Genomic DNA, 26,797 nt, shown 5'->3' on the forward strand with positions numbered 1-26,797 from the left:
TAAAATATAGATTCCATCCTTTCACGAAATATGGGAGTTGCTGGCAATGCCAGCATTTATTACCCAAACCCAATTGCCCTTGAGAAGGTGGTGGTGGTGAGCTACCTTCTTGAATCGCTGCGGTCCTGTATTGTTGGAACACCCACAGTACTGGTAGGAAGGGATTTTCAAGGACTTTGACCCAGTAACAGTAAAGGAACGATGATATAATTCAAAGTCAGGATGGTGTTGGACTTTGAGGGAATGACGTCAAAACACAATTAGCTATGTTTATGAGCTATAGAATGCAACAAGTTATACAAATAATGGGGGGGGGGGGGGGGAGAGAAGAAACACGTAATGTAAGCGCAGAAGTGGCTTGTTCTCGCGAGCTCCAGTGCTACTCATCTTTTAAGCCATTTTTTATCCTGATGCACAATCCACAATTACTCGATTCTGATGTGTATAATCTGTGCTATGATCCTGACTGTGTTTCCCTTCACCAAACTTCAGAGTTAAGTCAAGAAAATCCTTGTTTGGTCAAGGTGGTCAGAGATGGCCAGGGTTAGTTCACAGTGGCGGTCTTGCTGGTGAGTGGGCCTATCATAGACTCAGAATCCCTACAGCATAAGAGGTGGTCATTTGGCACATTGGCTGTGTACTAAGTCTGACAGAGCATCTTATCCAGGCCCTACCACCATAACAAATTTACCCCACTAATTCCCTTACATCTTGGAGCACTGAGGGACAGTTTAGCATAGCCAGTCCGCCTAACTGGCACATCTTTCGGACTGTGGCAGGAAACCCGAGCACCAGGAGAAATCCCACACAGACACGGGGAGAATGTACAAACTCCACACAGTCACTTCAGATTCGGCAACAACATGGCGGAGGTGCAGAGGCTTTGATGACTCTCTGGATGGATCCTGGATGTTTCTCAGTGATCCCGTCATGGTTTTGGCTTTTTCAAACTCTGTGTTTGGTTATATTAACCTGCAGTTCATCATTAATCTTCAATTTTGTGCGAGCCTGGGAGCTTCAATTCAGCAATAGAAATAGAAATAGAAACCCTGCAGTACAGAAAGAGGCCATTCGGCCCATCGAGTCTGCACCGACCACAATCCCACCCAGGCCCTACCCCCATATCCCTACATATTTTAACCACTAATCCCTCTAACCTATACATCTCAGGACACTAAGGGGCAATTTAAGCATGGCCAATCAACCTAACCTGCACATCTTTGGAATGTGGGAGGAAACTGGAGCACCCGGAGGAAACCCACGCAGAATGTGCAAACTCCACCCAGACAGTGACCTAAGCCGGGAATCGAACCCAGGTCCCTGGAGCTGTGAAGCAGCAGTGCTATCCACTGTGCTACCGTGCCGCCCTTGTTGGGATTCTTTCTTCAGTTGGCGATTAGGCTGGATGAAGGAGTAGATTGCCTCCTCCAAGTGGTATATATGGAGAATCCCAGTCTGTCTGACTTCTAAGTTTGGGCTCCCCTGGGTATGTGGGGTGGGTGCAGTGTCCTGTTCCATATGAGTCTCCGTTTCTGGTATCCTTTCTGCAAAATTATTTGCATGAAATCTATGTCTGGCACCTATTAGATAATTCTGATGCTCCTCTCTCTCTGGGGCTTACTTTCTTCATCTGGGTAGGTATAGGCTCTGATTTGTTATAATTAATCAGAGGGTTTCCATTATCTTATTGGGAGGAAGGAGGAGGTATCACTCCCCAAGATACCCTGTTGATAGGTGTCTTGACGATGATTCTTCTCCTTGTTAGTCGGGTTTCTTTGGAGGAAAATGGTTAAAATTTTCTAGTGATGAGGAGCCTAATCAGTGCCTCTGGTATGGCTGGAGAGGAGGGAGGTTTGTAGTGTTGTGAGCTTAGGCGAGGTGCTTGAATCCTTGGCTTACTGGTTCCTGTACATAAAGAGTGTATGCTGGCACACCACATCCTATACCGATGGTGGTATCCTGAGATTCCTCTTTTTCTGGGTTATCTTTCAATACTTGGATGTCCTGGGATGTTGAGTTAGGCGCTGGTTGATTGTATATTACCCCATAAGGGCTCCTGTATATTATGTCTCACAATTGTGAGCAGTTCTCTCTCTGTTAGCCTGTGGAGGAGGGTGTGCAACATGGGGCCACGTGCTCATGATTGTATCCTGAGATCTTCTACTCTTTTTTTGTATCCTTTCTTTATCCATACAAGAGACGACGCTGACCACAATGATTGCAATGAATGATAATTGGAATAATCTGTATTAATATTTGCTAATCCTTTCTGCATGTTTATGTGGAATAATGGTCACTACACTAGATTTTGGGGATTTGTTGCATTTTGTGGCAAATCTAACATGGAAAACGTTTAATTAAAAACATTTAAAAATAAATTTCTACTTGTCTGGTAAGACGAAATCGCAAATATTGGCAAGGTTTCCAAATTGGGAACAACAGCAAAATCAGACCGTGTCCAATTCCTACTCTCCCACTTCTCCCAACCCTCACATGAAATTGCAACTGAATAAATTAAAGGCTTTACATTTTGATATTTATAACCTCAAGCCGCAGTAGTTGAGACACAATACGAAGATACACAAGAATTAGGAGAACCAGTAGACAGACCACTTGGCCCTTCAGAAGCCGGCTCTGCCATATAATAAGATCTTCAACTCCACATCCCCACCTAGTCCTGATAACCTTTCATTCCCTTGCTTCTATTTCCCTTTTCTTTAGAACTATTCAAAGACTCTGCTTCCACCAATATTTGTGGAAAAGGTTTCCAAGGCTCACGACCCTGAGAAAAATGTTTCTCTTTATCTTGGTCTTAAATGGCTGACCTCCCATTTTAAACAGTGGCCCCCTAGTTCTAGGTTCTCCCAGAAGAGGAAACACCCCGCTACATCCTACTTGTCAAGGCCCTTTAGGATCTTACTCTTCTCACCTCCAGCTGATACAAGCCTAGTCTGTCTATCCTTTCTTCACAAGACAACCTCCCCATTCCAGGTAGTAGTCTAGTAAATCTTCACCCAACCTTCTCCGAAATGCTTTCAATGCCCTTATGTCCTTTCTGAAATAAGGAGACCAAAGCTGTACACAGTACTCTAAATGTGATCTCACCAATGCCCTTTATAACTTTGTTTTTATTCATTCATAGAATGTGGGCATCACTGGCTAAGCCATCATTTATTGCTCATCTTTAATTGCCCTTGGATTGAGTGGCTTGCTAAGCAATCTCAGATGGACAGTTAAGAGTTAACCACATTGCTGTGGATCTGAAGTCACACGTAGGTCAGACCAGGTAAGGATGGCAGATTCCCCTCCCAAAGGATGTTAGTGAAACAGATGGGCTTTTACAACAATCGGCAATGTTTCATGGTCATTATTGGACTTTTAATTCCAGATTTTGTTTTGAAGCCAAATTCCACTATCTACCACGATGGGAATCGAACCTGGGTCCCCAGAGCATTATGCTGGGTCTCCGGGTTATTAGTCCAGTGACAATAAACTATGCCATGATTTCCCCCAATTGAAGCAAAACTTCCCTATTTCTGTATTCAATTCCCTTTGTAATAAACAATAGCTTTCCTAATTGCGATACCTGAATCCTAACATTTGGCACTAGGACCTCCAGATCCCTTGGCATCTCAGGGTTCTGTAATCTTTCAGCATTTAAATGTGCATTAAAAAATTTTCCTGACAAAAATGGACAATTTCATATTTTCCCACAATATACTCCATTTGTCAAGTCTTTGCCCACTCAGTTAACCTATCTATATATTGTGTCATTAGCAATTGTACCTTCAGTCCCTTCATCCAAGTCATTTATATAAATGAGATAAAGGTCAAGCCCCACTGATCCCTATGGCACACCACTCATTATATCTTGCCAACCAGAAAATGACCCATTTAAGCCTATGTTTTGCTTCCTATTAGCTGGCCAATCTTTTATCCATGCCAATATGTTGCCCTCTACACCATAAGCTTTAATTTTTTTGCTGTTAGGAAATTGTGATAAAGTGAAAACCAAGATAATCCAGGAATTGGGAAAGTATTCTGTTGGTTGCATGTTTAAAAAAAAGACTATTTAAAAATGGAAACTACAACAGAGATGGGTTGGCTGGGTTAGTGAAACTAATGTTTTGATATATTGTTAAGCCTAGCTACACTATAAATGGATTTTTACTTAAGGCAAGTTGGTAACAATGGTGAATATAATGTCGAAAGGTGTAAGTAAAGAAGTTCAAAGGAAGTGGTGATGCACAAATTTCACAATTGCATTCTAAAAGGTGATCTTCAAAATGAAAGTGCCTTCTAAGGTTGGTTCAGATAAGAGATCAAAAGGGAAACCCATATTCCAGGGGCAAGTTCAAGCTATGCAAGCTAGCTGTCTTTGAGAATTCAGCCCATAGCAGGAAGCTGAGTCAACTCCCAAAAGCTGTGTTTGGAGAAAAGCTTATTTGAGAAACTAGCTGTTGTTTCCTGGTTGGCCTTTATTTCAAAGGGAATGGAATATAAAAATGGGGAAGTCTTGCTAAAACTGCAGAAAGCACTAGTTAGACCACATCTGGAATATGTGCAGTTTTGGTCCCCTTATCCAAGGACAGATATACTGGCATTGGAGGCAGTCCAGAGAAAGTTCACCAAGTTGATCCCTGGAATGGGGAGAATTTCTTATGAGAAGAGGTCGAGTAGGTTGGGCCTGTACTCAGAGTTTAGAAGAATGAGAGATGACCTTATTGAGACATAGAAGCCCTCAGGATGCTTGACAGGGTATATGCTGAGAAATTGTTCCCCTTTGTGGGAGTGTCAAGGACCACAGGACATAATCTCAGAGTAAGAGATCACCATTTAAGACAGAGATGAGGTGGAATTTCTTCCGAGGGTAGCAAATCGATGGAATTCTTTACCGCAGAATACTGTGGAGACTGGGTCATTCAAGGCTGAGATAGACAGATTTTTAATCAGTAAGGAAATCAAGGGTTACGGGGGATAAGGCGGAAAAGTGGAGCTAAGGATTATCATATCAAATCAGTTATGAATTCATTGAATGGCAGAGCAGACTGGATGGGCCGAATGGCCTATTTCTGCTCCTATGTCTTATGGCCTCAGCCCAAGTCAGAAGCAACCCCAAAACATACAATTGCCGGGTGCGGTAACTATTGCTGGATTTTGCCTTTGTTTTAAAACTTACGGGAGGAAAATGGAGGGATTTGGAATTGGGTAAATTTAAAGATACTGGGAGGGCGGTTCTCCCAATGTAGCGTAGCGAGCCAGGAGACATCAGTGAAGGCTGTGTAGCGGGCTTCTCACTGGGCGCCACAGTCTCCGCCCGCCAGATTTCCAGCATCATCAGCTCCGCTCGAGAAATCGACGCAGAGCTGAATAACTTACTTAAATCAGGGTTTGCATCCAATTAGTGGGCCTGGGACTGAAGTCTCCGGGCCCACTAGCATCTCCATCCCTGGCAGGAGTATTTAACTCCCGTGGGGTTTACAACAGCTTCCCACCAGCGGGATGCTGGTGGCCCGACCCGGTTGGAGTGAAGGTGGGGGGGCGCCATGGAGGCCCCCAGGAGGTCGGGGCAAGAAAGGGTGTGCCCCCTTGGTATTTCCAGCTTGCCAGTGCCAGCTTGGCCCCTGGCACTGCCCAAGGAGCAAAGTGGCAATGCCCACCGAGCATCAAGCAGTGTCAAAGGGGCAGGGGGGACTTGCTGCCATTCTACAGTCGGGATCGGTGTGGGAGGGAGGGAGGACAGCAATCGGGGCTGTCCATCGGGTGGTGGGGGGGATTGGCAAATCGGGAGATCGGAGCTGGCCCGGAGAACCAACGATTGGGAGGGTGAGGGGATCAGAGGGACAGCGTTGCAGGGGTCACGGAGCTGGCCGGCAATGAAGGGCGACTGAGCATGCGCCACTGAACATGCACCTATCACAATGTTGACAGACCGTCGCATGTGCAGTGGCCTGTTGAGCGCTATGTTGCCAGCCTCTCCAGCGGGAATAGGCCCCGCCCCCAGCTTTCCAGTCTGATTCACGCTAGTGCTCTCTGTGACGCAGGGCGTGGGAGACATGCTGAGACTGTGGCGCCCAGTGAGAAGCCCGCTACACAGCCTTCACTGATGTCTCCTGGCCCGCTACGCTACATTGGGAGAACCGCCCCCCAGTATCTTTAAATTTACCCAATTCCAAATCCCTCCATTTTGACAATCCTGCTGAAAGAAAGCAGTGGGATTTACTCCAATTTTTATTTGAATTCAGCCCTTAAAATCTTTTTGGGGAGAATTCCATCCACTGTGTATAGCCAACAAGGTAGTAAAGTGCATTTCTGGTTGACTTTCTTGTGTTTTATTGTTTGATAAACATTTATTTTGTTTAAAATAATCACAAAAAGATTAGAGATATCCCTTACTGGTCTTCACATTTTTCCTTATACCAAATTGCAAAAATAGGTTGAGAGCAGGCATTTCAAACTTCCTTTCTAGAATTTGGAATACCCCAATATCATTTGTGATCTTAACATCACAATAACCTTTGAAGTGGCACTTTGCCCAATGCCTTCTGGAAAGTGTATCCACTGGTTTTGTTTAGCCACTGCACGTTACTTCTTCAAACAACTCTGATAAATTAGTTAAACATGATTTCCCCTTTCACAAAACCATGCCAACTCTGCCCGATTTCTTGGAATTTTTTTTCAAGTGCCCTTCCTTAATGTGTCTCTAATACTGTTTTTTTTAAACATTTTCCCAATGACAGATGTTAAGCAGGCCTATAGTTGCCCTCCCTTTTTTAAATAAAAGGAGTTATATTCACTATTTTCCAATCTAAAGTCACTTGCCCTAAACCTAGGGAATTTGGAAATTAAAACGAACTCATCAATTATCTCCCCATCCACTGTTTTTAAGCTCCGAGGATGAAATCCTTCAGCACCCATGGACTTGTCAGCTTGCAGCTCCAACAATTTGCTCAGTAACACTTCCTGGTGATTGCGTAATTTTCTTAGGTCCCTCCTTCTCTTCCATTTCCTGATTTACAGCTATTTGTTGGATGTTATTTGCATCCTCTATATACCTGTTTTATTCATCTACCATCTCCTTATTTTCTATTATTAATTCCCCAGTGTGACTTTCTATAGGACCAACGCTCCTTATTAACTCTTTTCTTTTTAAGATATCTGTAGAAACTCTTACTATCTTTCTTTACATTTCTTGCTAGTTGTGGATAGTGTAGAAATTGTCAAAAGATAGAACTGGACTCAGATCAGTTGTAGATATGATGTTGCAGAGCTTGTCATATGAGGAATGGTTGAGGACTTTGGGTCTGTACTCATTGGAGTTTAGAAGGATGGGGGGGGGGGGGTGATGATCTTCTTGAAACTTACAGGATACTGCGAGGCCTGGATAGAGTGGATGTGGAGAGGATGTTTCCACTAATAGGAAAAACTAGAACCAGAGGGCACAACCTCAGGCTAAAGGGATGATCCTTTAAAACAGAGATGAGGAGGAATTCCTTCAGCCAGAGAGTGGTGAATCTGTGGAACTCTTTGACGCAGAAGGCTGTGGAGACCAGGTCATTGAGTGTCTTTAAGACAGAGATAGTTAGGTTCTTGATTAATAAGGGGATCAGGGGTTATGGGGAGATGACAGGAGAATGAGGATGAGAAAAATATCAGCCATGATTGAATGGCAGAGCAGACTTGATGGGCCGAGTGGCCTAATTCTGCTCCTGTGTCTTATGGTCTTATATGGACAGAGAAATGGCAGATGGGGTGTAATCTGGGCAAGTTTGAAATGCTGTACTTTGGGAGATCAAATGTTAAGGTTAAGTGTAGAATAACAGGACACTGAACAGCGTGGATCGTGGGGTTCAAGTCCATAGCTCCCTGAAAGTAGAGAACGTGGTAAAGGTGGCGTATGACATGTTTGCTTTTATTGATTGGAGCATTGAGTACAGGAGTCAGGATGTCATGTTGCAGCTTCATAAAATTTTGGTTAGGCTGCAGAGTATTGCGTCCAATTCTGATCGCTACATCACAGGAAGGACGTGAAAGCTTTGCAAAGGGTGGGAAGAAGTTTACCAGAATGCTGCCTAGATTAGAGGTTATGAGCCTTAAGGAAAGGCTGGACAAACTAGGGTTGTTTTCTCTGGAGCGGCAGAGATGGAGGGGAGACCTGTTAGAAATCTATAGAATTATGAGAGCATAAATAGGTTCTGATTGTCAACCTTTCTCCCCAGAGTTGAAATACTAGGGGGCATGCACTTAAGGTGAGAGGTGGTGGTTGGGGAAGGGGGGGGGGGGGGGGGGCGTTCAAAGGAGATGTGAGGGGCAACTTTTATACACAGAGTGATATGTGGCTGGAACATGCTGCCAGGGGGTGGTGGTGCAGGCAGAGATATGATAGGAGTGTTTAATGGGCTTTTAGATAAGCACATGAATATGCAAGGAATAGAGGGATATGAACCAAGGGCAGGCAGAAGAAATTAATTTAATTTGGTGTCATGCTCAGCACAACACTGCGGGCCGTAGGACCTGTTCCTGTGCTGTACTGTTCTACGCTTTCAGGCGGTCATAATCACCTTTATTACTAGTCTTAGACCCACTGTTGTGTCCCTCAAATTGAATGTAAAACTCAATCATATTATGAGCACTGCTACTTAGAGGCATCTTCACTATGAGGTCATTAAACATATCTTGTTGCACAATACCACGTATAGTTTAACCTGGTATCTGGTTGGTGCCAGAAACTATCCAAAACATTCTATGAATTCCTCACCCAGGTTATCTTTGGCCATCTGGTTTCGCCTGTTTATATGTAGATTAAAGTCCCCATGGTTACTGTTAAGAGGCCTGTACACCACTTCCATAGGTGACTTTTGCCTTTATCATTTTTCATCTCTATCCAAACTGCTTCCACATCCTGGTTTCCTGAATTTTGGTCATCCTCTATTGTTTTAATATCATCCTTAATGAAAAGAGCCAAACCCTCCAATTTTTCCCAGCTTCCTGTCCTTGTACGTTTCAATATTCAGGCCCCAATCTATGTCTTCTTGCAGCCTTGTCTTTGTAATAGCTATCAGATGATACGTATTTATTCCTAATAGCAATGTCTGTTCATCTGTTTTGTTTCAAATTATATATGAATTCAAATACAAAACCTTTAGTTTGTCATTTTAATTTTTTATTACTGCTAGCATTTCTTTTTTGCCTCGTCTTGACTCTTACCATATCTTCCAAAATTTGATCCCCTGTCGGCAGTATTTAGTTTAAAATTCACTTTACTTCCGTAGTTATGCAGCTTGCTAGAACAGCAGTACCAGCAGGCTTTAGATGTTGACTGTCCCAGCGGTATAGTCCTCGCTTTTCCCAATACTGGTGCCAGTACCTCAAAAACTAGAACCCACTTCTCCCACACCAGTCTTTGAGCCACATATTCATCTCTCTAATTTGATGCACACTGTGCCAATTTGCATGTGCCTCAGTGAATAATTAGTATTTTATAATGAATTTAACACTTTAACATCACATTTCCAAAGTTTGAGTGGGGGGAGTGCAGTGAAATATCTATTTCATATCATATTTTAAAAATTATCTGAGAGACAAATATGCATAACTGTTCTAATGCTCTTGCACCATCCCATTTCCTTTACAACTGAATTCTGTCCTTCTTTCACTGTCAAAATGTGAGGGAACGTCTTTGCTCATTTCCTGTTTCCTTGGTTCCCTTTTCACTCAACTCCTGATCATTCAAATGCCCCACCTGGAATCCTGTGCACTTACTTAATACTTAATCCTTTTATATTGGCCATCACTTTTTTTGTCAAAAGGTCTACCCTGATCCCTCACTGTCTAAAATTGCCACATTACTGAACTCCCTTTCCTTTCCAAGCAGGCTGAATGTTTCCCAATTCTTCCAATCCTTTTTTTCAAATGCCTTAGTTTCGGCTTCTACTTTGCTAAGAGTACTAAAACGACCTGGCCAAAGTCACAAGCGACACCCTCTCTGAGTATGATGTTGTACACCCCTTTTTTCTTCCTCAGTCTCTCCAAAATACTTGATTTGTGTGCCCATATCATTCACAATGTCTCTCTTCTGCAGTCCATCTATCCCTCAGTGACATCACCTATAGAAGCTGAGTGAATGCAAGCAGGCTTTTTCCGCTGAGGCTCGGGGAGAAAAAAACCAGAGGGCATGGGTTAAGGGTGAAAGGAGAAAAGTTTAAAGGGAATATTAGGGGGGGCTTCTTCACGCAGAGAGTGGTGGGAGTGTGGAATGAGCTGCCGGATAAAGTGGTAAATGCGGGGTCACTTTTAACATTTAAGAAAAACTTGGACGGGTTCATGGATGAGAGGGGTGTGGAGGGATATGGTCCAAGTGCAGGTCAGTGGGACTAGGCATAAAATGGTTCGGCACAGACAAGAAGGGCCAAAAGGCCTGTTTCTGAGCTGTAATTTTCTATGGTTCTAGTGCTTTTTTCCCACAAAATTCTATGTACTGTACTTTTTATGTAACAAATTCACATGCATCTTTGTTTACAATTTATGAAAAATCTTTAGACATTACAAGTTTGAATTAGGCAGCAATATTTCAAAACACAAAGTGCTTCAGATGGGAGTACAAGACTACATAAAGCTTAGTAACCAACTCACTACAATTGTGTGCTTTAAAAATTTTTTTTTTACTCCATCCTTAAAGTTACAAAGCCAACGCTCCGAATAGACCGGGCAAACCCAAATCCATTCCTTGCTTGCACCAAACACCAAATTCAAAATCCAATTTGAGTCCAATTTAAGGTCTCCATAAGAAAGACAAACAAGATCCAAGCTGACAAGATGAGGCATTGCATCCCATCTTGCCCTTGATCTTAGCCAAAAGTAATTGTGTTTTCTCTTCGCAAGAACTCTGACTGTCAAGTACAAAATGGATAACGTTCAAAAGTACTGTACTTGACTCAGAATAGAACCGGAGCGGTGTTTCTATCTGCCAATTAAGTTTAATTGCAAATCACAAATTGAAGGTTTTTCTGTAGTGTTGGAAGCACTATGTTTGAAATAGTTAAGCAGATGTGCGACTTAAGATGTAGCTCTAATTACGGGAGACAGGGGTAAAAAAGCAGGGAAAGAACACAGCACTGATCTAAGGCTGAACATTCACCGTACATTCACCCCAAAATTACCTTATTTTAAATCAGTTGTACAATTACGCTAGAAACAAACACAGGAATAACACGATGCATCTTTTCCCCCCAAATTGGTTTTAAAATACTATTTACAAAATAAAATGGCACACACAAACACAATTATGTCCTTACAATTTCTCACACTTCTTTCACTGTCTCACTTACCTTGTGTAATGAATATCCGGACTCAAATATAATGGGTGGAAGCAACAACAGAAAGAACATGTTTGGTCGAAACATTTCTTCTTCCTGTGCAGGAGGAGATCAAAAATATAATGGCTGAAGATCGATGGCCTCACAGTTCTTGTAGAGCAGGGAAGGGCTGGGGACACTGATGAACAAAATCTATTGATCACCCACTGTTCTCCTTGTCCACTAACTTAAAAAAACAATTCCTCCAGCATAACTATATTTGTCATTTATAAAAGCTGCATAGACTAGGGGAAGGGGAAGCATAATGCTACAAGGATATAGTTGCAGATAGCTACTGGCTACTTATGCTGCCCCCATCCTGCCCCGCCAATCCTCATACCCATGATTTTCTATGCGACAAGAGTAATATAAATGCAAGCTGTGCTTGGACTAAAATATATTAGTAGTAGTAAAGGGTAGTGGGAGCAGCAGTGTTCATTAATTGTAAATGGATTAATTAACACATAATAAAGACGGCAAGGCAGGAGATGTGTTACAATTATGGAATGTGGGTGCTCCTTCATGCCAGTGTAATCCATGGAAAACACATCTGTCTGGGAGCTTTGGCTCAAGAGTCTGGAGGCCAAGCTGTGATGTATCAGGGAGAGGAAAAGTTACTGAACACTTTGTACCAGGAGGTAGTACACCACTTAGGATAGAATTTTGTGATTTGGTCAGTGGTCAGGAAAAGGACGTTTTAACTGCAAGAGACAGCAGGTACTGGGGCCTAGAAGGTAGAAGTAGAGGATTCTCAGCCTTTACAACTGGCCAAGAGGTTCAAGGCATTGCAACATGCATAGATGAAAGTGGATGAGCAAATTGACCATGGTACAGGAAGCCATTCAAACAGGGGGAGTTTTGAGGAATGCAATGGTAGTACAAGACAGTTTAGCATGGGTAATGTACACAGTTGTCTGCTGCCAAGAGCAAGTCCAAACAGCTGTACTGCCTCCTTGATACGATGGTCTGGAATGTCTAAGTGGATTGAGGGGGTGGATTCAGGTGGTAGGGGCGAGTCAGGTTGTGTCATTGGGGTGGATTGGCGAGGGGGAAAATCGAGTGGGCATGCCAGGGGCGGGATGGTAGCATAGTGCTTGGGACTGCTGCCTCACAGCACCTGGGTTCAATTCTGGCCCCAGGTCACTGTGTGGAGTTTGCACGTTCTCCCCGTCTGAGAGAGTTTCCACCAGGTGCTCCGGTTGCCTCATACAGTGCAATGATGTGCGGGTTAGATTAATTGGCATGCTTAATTGTCCCTTAGTGTCAGGAAGATTAGCAGGGTACATATGTGAAGTTACAGGGATAGGGTCTGGATGGGACTTTTGTTGGTGTAGACGCGATTGGCTGAATGGCCTCTTTCTGCACTAAATGGATTCTATGATTCTACAGTTCCCCAGGAATTAGACAAGGATTTTTTGGTGTAACATTTCCTGGTAAGTCAGTCAAAATTTCTGGAGCACCCTGGGGAACAGGGGAATTGCGCATTGTAAGTTCAAATTTCCCAGCTAATTCCCTCGTACTCTGAGTTGGGACTTCGCAGGTTCCGATGTGCATCTTGAGGGGCGAGGGTTATGTCTGGTCTCTGCTGAAGAGCTGGCCATGTATGAGTGGGATAGGATAGCGTGGGACAGGTTTCAGTGAAAACACCGTCTGCTCATTACATAATGATTAAGTAAAAGACATTTTACACTGCTTCATTTTGAAACCAATTTAAAGCTCAAGCGTTTTGTAAAGTGTAAAAACCACCTCGTGTCTCGCATCTAGGTAGAGTTGAGGGACAATTTTTAATATCTGCATAGTTGTTCAACTATGAAGAGGACATTTTGCTTTCCTGATTTCAAATTAAACTAAAAAAAATTGTGACAGGTATAGACCAGACTGACAAAATAGACAAAATGACATATTATGAACACAGGAATTTGTGAAGTGGTGCTTTTCTGTTGATTCTGAATTTCCATGGAAGTGAAGTTAAATGTTTTAAATCAAATCTGAACTTATGTCATTGTTTAACATCTTTTAATAAATCTGGTTTGTAGCTCACATATCAAGTCATAAAATCTGATCGTGGTTATTTTTCTGACATTGAAAAACTAGAAGGCCAGGGGAGTAACAAGGGGGAAATCTGTTTAATCCCCAGCCAAAGCTAAGTGAACAGATATTATACATATCAAGCAAGAACTTTAGATGGGATTTTGTGTAATGCATGACTTTCATGTCTACAAATCACAGCCATTTGTCCTTTAGAAAGAAAAACATTGGAAGAAAAATGTTCTCTTTCAAATTTCTTCAAGATGTGAAAAATTGAGGTCACAACTAGTTACCACTACTCTAATTTATGTGATTCATTTAAAAATGTTGATTGGTTGAGCAATTTGTTTGGTTAGCGTTGGCAGAGATGCCAGTTCAAGTTTTCCAAGAATGAATAAGTAACAAAAATACATAAATTCCATCCTTAAAATGAAGATTGTGATCTGACTTTCATGGTTGGGATTAATTATCCGCTTTGTGTTTTATCACACAACAATTGAAAACCTACCTTCCAGTTGGCCCAGTGCTGTGATTCTATAATTTTAATCACGGCTCCCATTAAGATCCCTGAGAAAAAAAGAAAAGGGTAACAATATATTGATATTATTTCAAATACTATTAGATAATTGTCCTCTTAAATAAATTAACAAGTTGGTTTTAAATTGGACACATGATCTGAAAGCAATTAAAATGCAGTGGCAAGCACTGTGGCCTCACAGCTCCAGGGTTCAATTCCATCCTCAGGTGACAGTTTGCAGAGTTTGGACGTTCTCCTCGTGTCTGCATGGGTTTCCTCCGGGTGCTCCGGTTTCCTCCCACAGTCCAAAAATGTTCTGGTTAGGTAGGTAGGTTTTTATTTTAAAATTCATTCGTGGGACTTGGGTGTCACTGGCTGGCCAGCATTTATTGCCCATCCCTCGTTGCCTGAGGGCAGGTGAGAATCAACCACATTGCTGTGGCTCTGGAGTCACACGTAGGCCAGACCAGGTAAGGACGGCAGATTTCCTTCCCAAAAGGACATTAGTGAACCAGATGGGGTTTTCCGACGATCAACAATGGTTCCACGGTCATCGATAGATTCTTAATTCCAGACATTTTTTATTGAAATCAAATTCCACCATCTGTTGAGGCGGGATTCGAACCTGGGTCCCCAGAACATCAGTTGAATTTTCTGGATTAATACTCTAGCCATAATACCAATGGGCTATCAGCTCTCCCTTGGTGTCCCAAGAGTTGAGGTGAGATGGATTATACATGGTAAATGTGTGGTGTTACAGGGATAGGGTGAGAGAGGAGGCCTGGGTAAAATACTCTGTCAGAGTAGCCTCGATGGGTTGAATGGCCTCTTTCTGCACTGTGGGTTTCAATGACTCTCTCAACTGGTATCCAAAGGAGTAGTGCTAAAATATAGTACAACCAGAAGTGGATATTCAATTTCTATTTGCCTAAAACCTTAATATTTCCAGAGAGTTCATTTTAAAGCAACAGCTATTATATCAGGCTGGATTTCAGATTAAAGTATCACACTGCTCTTTTCTGTCCTCTTTGACTGTGCTATCCAGTGCAGTAGAACTTCAGAATAGTGAGCAGAGATGTTTTTTGCGCCACTGCATTGTAAAGTGGTGAATTTGGCTAGGTACTACATTTCACTGAAGGAATGGAAACTAAAATACAAATCAAAGAATTTTACAGTTTACATGTCGGCTGTTTGGTCTGCTTGTGCAATTTTTTGCAAGAATTACCCACATTCCCATTTCCCTGAAGTTACTCCATTGCATTTATTTAACCTCAAAGGAACAAGCCACAGCATCTGTCACCATTAAGAACAATCAACTTGTGAAATGTTGTTCCTTTAAACCGCTCAGTTCCCCAATGCAGCGTAGGACTACAAATCATAAAACCTTCAACTTTTGAAAAGCAGATGGAAGTTTATTGCAATTGTGAAACAAAGCAGGCTGTCTGAGAACAATTTTGGTTGGTGCATATTGAGCAAAGTTTATAAAAGATACTTTGTTTAAAAGAGTCGTTACTTTCTCATTGCTTAATTATAAACTAACCTCTCAGTATCAACATTTTGGCAGCAAGCCAGTAGGGAAAAAAAATTGTACTGTTGACTCTTTCTCCTTTCCTGCCAAACAATCCTATGGTCTCCCCTATCACATTAATACAACTCAAATTATTTGCACTTCTGATCAAAGAAGGGAGAGGACATTCGGGAAAAGGTTGGTATTTCTTGGGAAAATAAATATGGTTAGATTGCCTAATCGTATTTTCAACACAGATTATTCTCCATGTAACACAAAAGGAGGTAGGCCACGCCAAAGGTGCTGCAATTCTATCCTTTTAAGCCGAGATATGAAAATTCTCACAAAAGTGTCTATCGCTTTTATTGATTTTGTGTACACACATGAATGGATTTTATGAAAGTAGTAGTAACCATAAAAAGATTTGTGTAACTATATTGTGTAACAGTGGATCAAAACTCAGAGGGCTAATGAAGACTAAAATAGAACAAGTCAAGACTTTATACAAGCATGTTAATTCTCTTTCTATCTTGCACAGCTAATTCAACTTATCCTGTGTACTATTTTTATATCCAGCAGATCATACTTGGGTTTTTTGGTAAAGACTCCTTTTTATCTTGGTCATCAGCCTAATCAGGATAGGAGGTCTGCCTGACTTGATGCAGTGAAAAGGTTGTGTCTTATTGAAGTTATCAGAGTTAATGGTTTGGTTACTTTACCTGATGATCCGCTATTTCTGATCTTAGCAATGGTAAGATACTGCAATTACACTGGCTGTACTGAGAGAATGTGGCTTCCAAGAGCAATTAGAACTTGGGTCACACAGAAGGGACTCCAATTTAGAGATGTCCAAGTCAAGAATTGTAAATATCAAATACACCTATTGTGTGCTCTGGAATTTCAGATAGCTTATAGAAAAAAGGCTCCCTGTAGCCACATAAATGCCATCCTACTAAAAATAAAAATGATCTCGTTCAATGCATTAAATTTAAAAAATGACAGTTCACTTACCTAATGACACAACTGCCACACTTTCTGGCAGAAAATGTAGTTTATACTTGATCAGCAGTCGCACCAATATGATGCAAATAGCTGTGAAATTAAAATAGAATGCAAGTTATGCATAAATAACATCATACATAATATGTCCATCTCCCAGCACCTCAAGTAAAAATTATTTTCGGACCAAAGTCCACTCTACTTCCTGTACATAGTATTGCCTTTAAAACCGACCTCAGAATTTTCAAAATTCAGTGCATCAACTTTCTACAAGTTCAAAAATTGTTCACTGCACAAAAGCAACTGCTCAAACTACAATAAAAAATTACACTACTTTAATATTTAGACGTACTTTGCAACATGCCAAGCACAATAAAGTTACAGATTGTAATTTTTCAAATCTGCAAACATGAAGATTTTGTTCGGACTAGATACACACAACTACCAATAACAGTTTGTTATTGATTTTTGTCCAAAAAAAACTCTAGCTAAATTTGTAAGGAAGTCATAATAAACTTGAATTAGAAAAACAAAGAAATGCAAGTGGCAGGCTTTATCCTACGCTTACAAAACTGTCCTAATATAGCTGGACACACTACCTGCATGCCATAACAGCACGTTTCAATAATTCTCAAAAGGGAAATTATCTGGCATTTCCTTAGTTTTGATAGTAGTGTGTAAATAAGCCCATTTACTGCATCCAGAACTCAACAGCCCAACACTGCTCAATGACTGCAGTACCTTTCAGTAAACAATACTTCATAACATATGCAGCAAATGGCATTCACTAATTGTCAGTTTAAATTATGTAAACATGACACAGAATTATGAAGCATAATGTTGCATCAATAGTTCAGAGTCTTGTATGAATTGCCAAGCCTGTAAATAATACAGAAAATCTGCAAATAGCAAAGACTCAAGACGATTACCGAAACCACAAAACAAACTGTGCTAAATATATAGTAATGCTACAGAACAGATGACTTCAATAAGCACAGATTACTGTGCCATTTCAGGCTCAAAGACTGATTAAAAAATAATTATTTCATGAGATTTGGATGTTACTGGCTAGACCATCAATTTGTTGCCCATCCGTAATTGCCCATGAGAAGGTGGTGATGAGGTGTCTTGTTGAACCACTCTAGTGGTTAGCACTGCTGCCTCACAGTGCCAGGGACCTGGGTTTGATTCCTGGCTTGGGTGAATGTCTGTGCGGTGTCTGCATGTTCTCCCCGTGTCTGCGTGGGTTTCCTCTGGGTGCTCCAGTTTCCTCCCACAAGTCCAAAAGACGTGCTGCTTAGGTGGATTGGCCCATGCTAAATTCTCCCTCACTGTCCCCGAACAGGCGCCGGAGTGTGGCGACTAGGGGATTTTCCCAGTCACTTCATTGCGGTGTTAATGCAAGCCTATTTCTGAGACTAATAAAAAAAAAAGAAATGAGAACAGTCAGGGCCTTGGTTTAACATCTCATCCAAAAGATAGCACCTTTGAGTGCAGCCTAGATTGTAACGCTCAAAGTCTTGAACCCACAACCTTGTGATTAAGAGACAAGAGTGCTAACAAAGACACGAGAGGAAAAAATAAACTTACTTACAGGTATGAAGCCAATGCATCATTTCTTAGAATTTGACCAGCCAGAATTAAAACAACCTTGTAATCGCAAAGATTGTTTTGTAAATGTTATTTGCTTCTCTAAATGAACAATGAGGCTTTTGGAAGAACTGTCATTCATGCATTGATCAAATTTTCAGTACATATAATTTTTGCCTATTGCAGTAAACCATTCTACATCATTATTTTTAAAAAGTAAAAGTAAAGCTTTTGTTGAGTCACAAGTAGGCTTACATTAACACCGCAATGAAGTTACTGTGAAAATCCCCTAGTCGCCACACTCCAGCGTCTGTTCGGGTACACTGAGGGAGAATTTAGCATGGCCAATGCACCTAACTAGCACGTCTTTCGGACTGAGAGGGGAAACTGAAGCACCCAGAGGAAACCAACGCATTCACGGGGAGAAAGAGCACACTCTGCACAGACAGTGACCCAAGCCGGGAATTGAACCCGGGTTCCTGGTGCTGTGAGGCAGTAGTGCTAACCACTGTGCCACCATGCTGCCCAATGAGAATGGACAATATCAGATCAAAGAAAACAGTTAATAATTGTATAATTACTCTGAAATCTGAGGAGCTTTGTTACTAAACATCAACATTTGTCTCGCATGAGTTTGAGAGCAGGAAAAAAAATTACTAGTTTAGGGTCAATGGGTTTAACCATAGACAATAGTTCAATGATTATTAATAAAAACAGAAAATGCCAGATAAACTCAGCAGAAACAGTTAACTGTTCCGTAGAAGGGTCATATGGACTTGAAGACATTAACTGTTTCTCACTCCACAGATGCTGCCAGACCTGCTCAGTTTATCCAGCATTTTCTGTTTTTAGTTCTGATTTCCAGCACCCGCAGTATTTTGCTTTTATTTGAGAGTTTAATGATCAAGACTTCTGAGAAAATATGAAATGAAAATTCAGAACACGTTAGTCTTATGCATCAGTGACATACCTAATATAAGCAGACTAAAGAATATAGTCATTCCACTTGACTGTTCTTCTTGTTGTGCTTCAGCCCCTGTCTGCAGAGGCAATATAGGTTTTGGTGGAGTTGGTGGAATCGGAGTAGTGACGGTGGTAATAGAAACTGAGGTGGCTTGCAGGGTGTCATTTTGTTCTGTAGTGTTACTTGACAGCCTGAAATTAATGAAACAGCAACACTGGTTTGAAAACGAGTGGCTCATTTTTTGGCGTTGATTACAATACAAATATTTGTCACTTGGTTGGATAAATATCCAACATTTATGACTCCCAAATTAAATGTGTCTAAATAAGCCAGATAACCAAAGAATACAATTCACCCATCACCTGTGTTCATTGACCTATACTGCCTCTAGGTCAAGCAACACCTCAATTTTAAAATACTCATCTTTGTTTTCAAATTCACCCCGTCATGTCCTCACCCCTCCTTATCTCAGCAATCTCTAGAGCCAGAACCCTCACATCTGCATCCATCTAATTCTGATTTCTTGAGCATCCATGATATCAATTTCTCCATTACTGATGACTATACTTTTGACAACCTAGGTTTTAAGCTCCGGAATTCGCTCCCTTAACCTCTGTCTCTTTCCTCCTTAAAGATGCTTCTTAAAACTTTGAACTTTTCTGGTTGGCAATAAAGAACCATTACCTAGCTGGATAACTAAATGTAATATCTCCAAGTTTGCAGATGATACAAAGTTTGGGTGGGAGTGTGAGCTGTGAGGAAGACGCATAAATACTCCAGGGCGATTTGGACAAGCTGAAAGAGTCAGCAAAATGCAGTATGATGTTGACAAACGTGAGGCTATCCATTTCGGTGACAAAAGCAGGAAGACAGATTATTTGAATGGCTATAAATTAAGAAAGGAATATGCAACGAGGTCTGGTGTCTTGTACTTCAGTCGCTGAAGGTAAGCATGCCGGTAGTAAAGAATGCAAATAATATGTTGGCCTCATAACGAGAGGGTTTGAGTACAGGAATAGGGATGTCTTGCTGTATTTATACAGGGCCTTGGTGGTGAGGCTATACCTGGAATACAATGTGCAGTTTTGGTCTTCTTATCTGAGGAATGATGTTCTTGCTACAGAGGGAGTGCAGGGAAGTTATATCAGACCGATTCCTCGGATGGCAGAATTGACGTATGAAGAGAAATTGAGTCGGTTAGGATTATATTCGCTGGAATTTAGAATAACGAGGGGGGGGGGGGATCTCGTAGAAACCTATAAAATTCTAACAGACTAAGCAGGGTAGATGCAGGAAAGATGTTCCCAATGGTGGGAGTGTCCAGAACCAGGGATCATAATCTATGGATAAAGGGTAAATCTTTTAGGATTGAATGGAGGAGATATTTCTTCACCCACATTGTGGAATTCGCTACCACAGAAAGCAGTTGATCCCGAAACCTTTAATCTTTTCAAGGAGGAACTAGATACAGCAATTGGGGTGATGGAGATCAAAGGATATGGGGGTAGTCAGGATCAACCTACTGAGTTGGATGATCAGCCATGATCATAATGAATGGCAGATGGGGTGCAAAGGGCCAAATGGCCGAGTCCTGTTACTATTTTTGTATGTAACTATGCTAATAGGCTGAAACACTGAGGTCGGAAAAACTACCCAGAAAATACTAAACAATTTGTTTATTTCCTCACACTGACCCATTAGGTCAAATGTTACATCCAAGATCCACCTAATTTTCTGCCTTTCAAAAGTTAGCTCTTTACATCTGAACTTCATACAATGGAGATATTGTAATTGCCAGTAATATGAACAATTATCAAAGTGAAATGTGCAATGTGATCTCAAAGACTTTTAGTACTTTGACAATGCAGTCACTGTGGTTTCCAATCCTGCAAACATTGAATGTAACATTGAAAGTAACAATAATCTGGTGAATACCAAAGCTATCTTAACATTTGCCGGGTACTTCTAATTGAATCAATCATTCACTTCACTTTATTATCAAATGTTCCTGTTTACACATTTTGCCAAACAATCCAAAAGGAAGCACTTTCTCGGCACCAGCTAATGTACACATTTGCTCAATTATGTAATGTAATTTTGAGGAAACTTTATTCAAGGGGCATGATTTTGTGGGTCCATTAGTCGCGGGCGCAAATCCCATCATGGCCGCAAAATATCGCAACAGGCCAGAAATGAGATCTGTGCCGACGAAATTTCTGATCGTGATCTTCCGGGCCCTCGCCGATGACGCGATCAGCTTCGTGCCCAGGAAGGTGAGAACCGGATTTGAATGCATTTCAATGTCTTTAATGAGGTTAAAGTCAAATCTTCAGACGCCAATGAATCTTCCTGCCCACCAGCGTGATGTTACATGGGCACAACTTACTACCACTTTTTAAAAAGGGGAACCAGGCATTGGCAATCATTTTGAAATCATGGAGTGGCCAGGAATCTTAAGTGTAAAGGCATAACAGCAATGAGCTGTCAGGATGATGCAGCCTGAGCAAGAATGGTGCCCATTAGCCTTTCCTAACCCTGGTTCAGAGAGTAATTGAGTATTTGTTCCCTCTAACATTCCTGAAACTCATGTTCGTCAAACAAATTGGCCATCATGAGTTAACCCTTAACTATGAGCTGCCCAAAGTCTCAAAGTTGAAGATATGAGTGAAAGCTCATGTTTCAAGGTTTAAAGGTGGGGTCCAGGGAATCGAGAGGGAACATGTGAGCATAGTTGCTGGACCCCAGCACCTGCCATTAGCCCTCAACGTATACATAGACATCCAATTGTCCACGAGGAATGGGAGACCATTGAAACAGCCTGTCAGATCCTCAGTGATGTAGAGATTAAGGGAGGGAACAACCAGATGGAAGGCTACAGGTGACTCTGAAGGGGCGAGGGCATTGATTGGGGTGGGTCAAGCGATGAAGTTCAAAGGGTACTAGAGATGTGAGTCAGTGACAGCCACTGGATCAGGTGTAGGACTGGCTGCTTCCAGGACCAGGAGGACAAAGGGTTTTGGTAGGGTCCAAAGCTAACTGACTGGGATACCAACCTATCTCATCTCTTGCAGCTTTCCGAGATATTTTGGGATGGAACCAGTGGAGATAGTAATTCTGCTTATAACTGCGCTGGATAAGCACAGACTCCAGCAACTACAAGCGGAACACACAGCCAGGAGGCCGGGAGCCGCAGGCCAGGATTATGGGCTGGCTGCAGCATAAGCTGGGGGGAGGGGGGGTGAGGGGCTGAACCAGGCCCATCAGGACACAAGGGCTGTGGGATTTGTCACAAGAGCTGGTGTGCCACAGGTGCAAGGGGATCATTGATGGCACTTGTGGTTCTACGCACCCCATGGCATCAAGTAGTCCTATATATTAAAAGGAAGGTATTCCACTCCCTTAATGTCCAGCTGCTGTGTGGCTACCAGATGAGGATCATGCACATGTGTACACATTATCCAGAGAGTGTGCATGATAGCTTTATCCTTGGGCACTCATAAATCCCTGTGATATTCAATATCCACCCCAGGCTGCAGGCATGGCTCGTTGGGGTCAAGTGATACCCACTGAGGTCTTGGTTGATGTCAGTGCAGAGGCCTGAGTCTGAGGTACAGCCCTGCTGCAACGAGGCTCAGTGTCACCTGGTCTGTGATCGGGCAGTGCATCAGCCTGCTTCAGGTATGCTTCTCTGCTCGACAGGTCTGGTGGGGCCCTGCAGTACAGTCCCCGGAGAGTCTCCTGCGTCAGAGTGGTCTGCTGAGAGTTGCATAACTTAGCGCAGCAGCAGGTGCATGTCCTTGATGATGACAACCAGGAGGAGCTGAACGTCTCCTCCAATGAGGAGGATGTCCAGTAGGAAGTGTACGGAGAGACCGAAGAGGAGCTAGAGGATGGAGGCCAGGCGAGGGTTTGCATGGGCAGGAGGATCAGGGATGCCGTAATGGCTCCCCGCTTCACACAATAAGACCATCATGTTGTCCAACAGCTCTACAAGCACTACCTCCCCCCCCACAAGACCTTTGTAACCCCCTCCAACACCAAGGGAGAAAAATTGGATGAAAATCATCTCATCTGGGTGCGAGACCTGGGGAGTCCTGGTGCATGCTTAGCTATCAATGCAGGAAGGTGTTGACAACTCAGTGAGGAAAGCTCTGATGCTCCTCAGCTACTGCTTATGTCTGACTTGTGTGTTGCCACCGAATCCCAGCTCTTGTGTGAGTGAGGTAAAGGCGTGCATCTCTTTGTCCTATAGCACTAGAAGGGGATTAGGGCTGAGGGTCAGGGTTCACTAGTCAATGTCGGAGTCCTTCCAGGATGTATGTTATTTTTGGGTAGAGTGGGCCTAACTGTTTCCCTTACATTGAAGGCCTATGAGAAAAGCTGTGCCCAGATGGGGTGAAGACCTCTTCCACTGGGAGGAGGGCCAAAAAGAGTGAGGCCTTAAAGTTGTGAACAACAAGAGTTTGGGGAGGCGAAGGTTGGAAGATCCGCTTTCTGTATTTGTCCTATTGGGGGAATCCAGAACAAGAAGATACAATCATACGATTAGAGCTAGTCATTTAGAAGTGAAATCAGGAAGGACTTTTGCACAAAGGATGTCATGTTTTCCTTCACTGTGAGGATTCTGGATTGATTTACATTTTTAATTGATAGATTAAGAAGATGTCAAATAATATGAAGTAAAGCCTGGCAAGTGGACTAAAAGCTACAGATCAGCCATGGTTTATTTAAATTCCAGACTGGTTTAGTTACGTCAATTCGATAAGAAATAATGACTTCAAGGAGGGGTTGGAGAGTCAAGTTAGATTTTGCTACTTTACACAGTGGGTGACATATGCATGGAATGCATTGCCATCAGTATGGATAATTATATCAGCAAGTTCAAGCAAGGGTTGGATGAACATCTGTTGAAACAGTTGCTGGAAGGGTTTGACAAATGATATGTAATATAATAGTTCCCAGATATTTGTACCAGCCAAATAAATCACAATGGTCTGATATAGGTCAGAGTGCACAGAATCTATTTGATAAACTATGACATTGCTTTTATTGGACTTATTAATTGATGTCTAAAGAAAGGACTTGAGTGTACATAGCATCTTCCATGGTCTTAGGAGGCTACAAAATGGTTTTGCTTTTGGCATGTGCTTATCGTTGCAATGTAGGAACAATGGCAGTCAGTTTGTACAGAGACAGGTTCCATGAAGAGCAATAAAATACATGGCCAGGTAATCCATTTTCGGTTGGTTGAGAGTGAGGGTCAGCCAAGACACTGGGAGAATTTCCCTAATCTTTGGAGTGTCTTAGGATCTTTTACATTCACCAGCCAAGAAAGACAGACTCTTGGTTTAACATCTCATCTGCATTGACAGGGCAGTAGTCTGTCCATTCGGCAATGAAGTGCTAGTCTGAAGTTTCTACTTTGCTTACTGGAGTGGGGCCCGAACAGAGAACCTTATGACTCAGAGGATAGAATGCTACTTAATTTTACAATCCTGTCAATCCAAAGCAATATTACTAGTTAAAATGGAGGCAGTTTAAAAATGTATCACTCTTCAGAGTACCGCTGTGTCGCTGGGTGTAACCAAGTGACGTGTCATCCTATTCAAATAGCAACACCTTCAATAAAATTGCACTGCATTGCCAAGAAGTCAGCAGTAGGTCTTGTCCTAATACACATCAAGACAATTTCACGCCAGTATCTTCGGGATTGAGAACAAAATTCCCATCAAGTTAGAAAGTATGACTGAAGATTTCATAGAATCCCTACAGTACAGGAGGAGGCCATTCAGCCCATCAGGCCTGTACTGACAGCCATCCCACCTTATCCCCACAACTCCACATATTTACCTTGCTAATTTTCCCCCCAAAACTAGGGTCAATTTAGCATGGCGAATCAACCTAACCCACACATCTTTGGACTCTGGGAGGAAACCGGAGCACCCAGAGGAAACCCACACATCACGGGGAGAACATGCAAACTCCACACAGACAGTAACCCAAGCCAGGAACCAAACCCTGGTCCCTGGCACTGTGAGGCAGCGATGCTAACGACTGTGCCACCTTGCCACCCATAAAGCAGTGGTTCAACCCAGTGGTTCTCTGCTGACTTAAGTCTGTACAAGAGTTGCTGACAGTATTCATGTCAGACCTTGAAGTCTTCACAACATTGCACTGTTATAGTGTATGAATAATTCTTCAACAGATTACTAGCATTCCTGTACAAAAAATAAAATGTGAAAGCAGTGAAGGAACACATTAGAAGTATATAAATGGTCTGGTCACCAATTCAATATGAAGAAAACCAAGCATTGCTCAGTTATTTATTTTAAAACCATTGAACCATTAAAAAGGGCGGCATGGTAGAAAAAGGGCGGCACGGTAGCACAGTGGTTAGCACTGCTGCTTCACAGCTCCAGGGACCTGGGTTCGATTCCCGGCTTGGTCACTGTCTGTGTGGAGTTTGCACGTTCTCCTCGTGTCTTCATGGGTTTCCTCCGGGTGCTCCGGTTTCCTCCCACAGTCCGAAGATGCGTGGGTTAGGTTGATTGGCCATGCTAAAAAATTGCCCCTTAGTGTCCTGAGCTGCGTAGGTTAGAGGGATTAGTGGGTAAATATGTAGGGATATGGGGTTAGGGCCTGGGTGGGATTGTGGTCGGTGCAGACTCGATGGGCCAAATGGCCTCTTTCTGCACTGTAGGGTTTCTATGGTTTCTATGAACCAAAGTTCCTACAGTGCAGAAGGTGGCCATTGGGCCCATTGAGCCTGCAGTGACAACAATCCCACCCAGGCCTTATTCCCGTAGCCCCCACATATTTACCCTGCCAATCCTCTTGACACTAAGGGGCAATTTAGCATGGCTGATCAACCTAACCTGCACATCTTTGCACTGTGGAAGGAAACCAGAGCACCCAGAGGAATCCCACACAGACATGGGGAGAATGTGCAAACTCCACATCGTCACCCAAGGCCGGAATTGAACCCAGGTTTCTGGCACTGAGAGACAGCACTAACCACTGTACCACCGTGCTGCCCTGATGTTAATTGCCACTCTGCTAAGTCACTTTGCATTCATATTTAAAATATGCAAAAGCAACGCAAAACATCTTTAAAAGTCGTTAAAAAGTTTTCATCCTGTTTCTTATAGCTTGCTTCAAAAGATTGTGAATGATTTTACAAACCACAACAAAATACAGGTGGAGGAGTTTAACCGCCCTCCTGGCAGCCACTTTGGGGCCTTATTGTCCATTTTCTGCCTCACCTGTCTGCGTGTCCTTTGGATGCTGTATCGCCACCTTGGGCAGATGTGTGGCCGCTGGCAGGTTTAGGGTCCGGCTGGGACGGTACAGCATCCCGCTGCTGACTGCTCTTGGACTGGTCCAGGTGAGGCGATGCCCGTGCCCCAGCTCCAGCCGCTACCTGCCCGGCCCCGGCTTGACCGTCGGCCGGCAGCCGGTCGCACCTGCTGCAACAAGCCGCCAGCAAGACGGCGACCACCACCACGCGGTTAACAGCGCAACTCCCGGCCCCCGCCATCCCTCTGGGTGGGTGCTATGGCCACAGGTATCGAGCGCTCATCAATGAATCCCACCGCCGCCTCCGGCCGGTCGCCTGCCTGCGTCACCACGTCCGGTCGCAGCACAGCCTGCCGGGAGATGTAGTCCGCCTGCCGGGAGGAGGACTACAAATCCCAGAGTGCTCCTGGGCAGAGTCACTCACCTGTGGAGCCTGCTCAGAACAGCACTGGAACTTCCAGCCAACTCCATTCATTCAGCTTGCTGCCGTAAACCTGGTGGCACATCCATTAAGAAGTTTAACAACACCAGGTTAAAGTCCA

The 26,797-nt window shown here is 42.9% G+C and overlaps 1 protein-coding gene across 1 annotated transcript in view; it reads right to left on the bottom strand.

Annotated features, from left to right (window-relative positions):
- Positions 1-26,587, bottom strand: part of slc9a8 (solute carrier family 9 member 8) — a 60,451-nt gene extending 33,864 nt beyond the window's left edge. Inside the window, exons 1-5 of the mRNA XM_078236474.1 lie at positions 26,222-26,587; positions 18,966-19,150; positions 16,418-16,498; positions 13,891-13,949; positions 11,328-11,411 (exon numbers count right to left, since the gene is read on the bottom strand). Of these exons, the coding sequence (XP_078092600.1) occupies positions 11,328-11,411; positions 13,891-13,949; positions 16,418-16,498; positions 18,966-19,150; positions 26,222-26,496 (684 nt within the window). The 5' untranslated portion in view covers positions 26,497-26,587. The remainder of the gene's footprint in view (positions 1-11,327; positions 11,412-13,890; positions 13,950-16,417; positions 16,499-18,965; positions 19,151-26,221) is intronic.
- Between the last annotated feature and the right edge of the window lie 210 nt (positions 26,588-26,797).

Source organism: Mustelus asterias, chromosome 20 (genome assembly GCF_964213995.1).
Source record: "Mustelus asterias chromosome 20, sMusAst1.hap1.1, whole genome shotgun sequence".
NCBI lineage: Eukaryota > Metazoa > Chordata > Chondrichthyes > Carcharhiniformes > Triakidae > Mustelus > Mustelus asterias.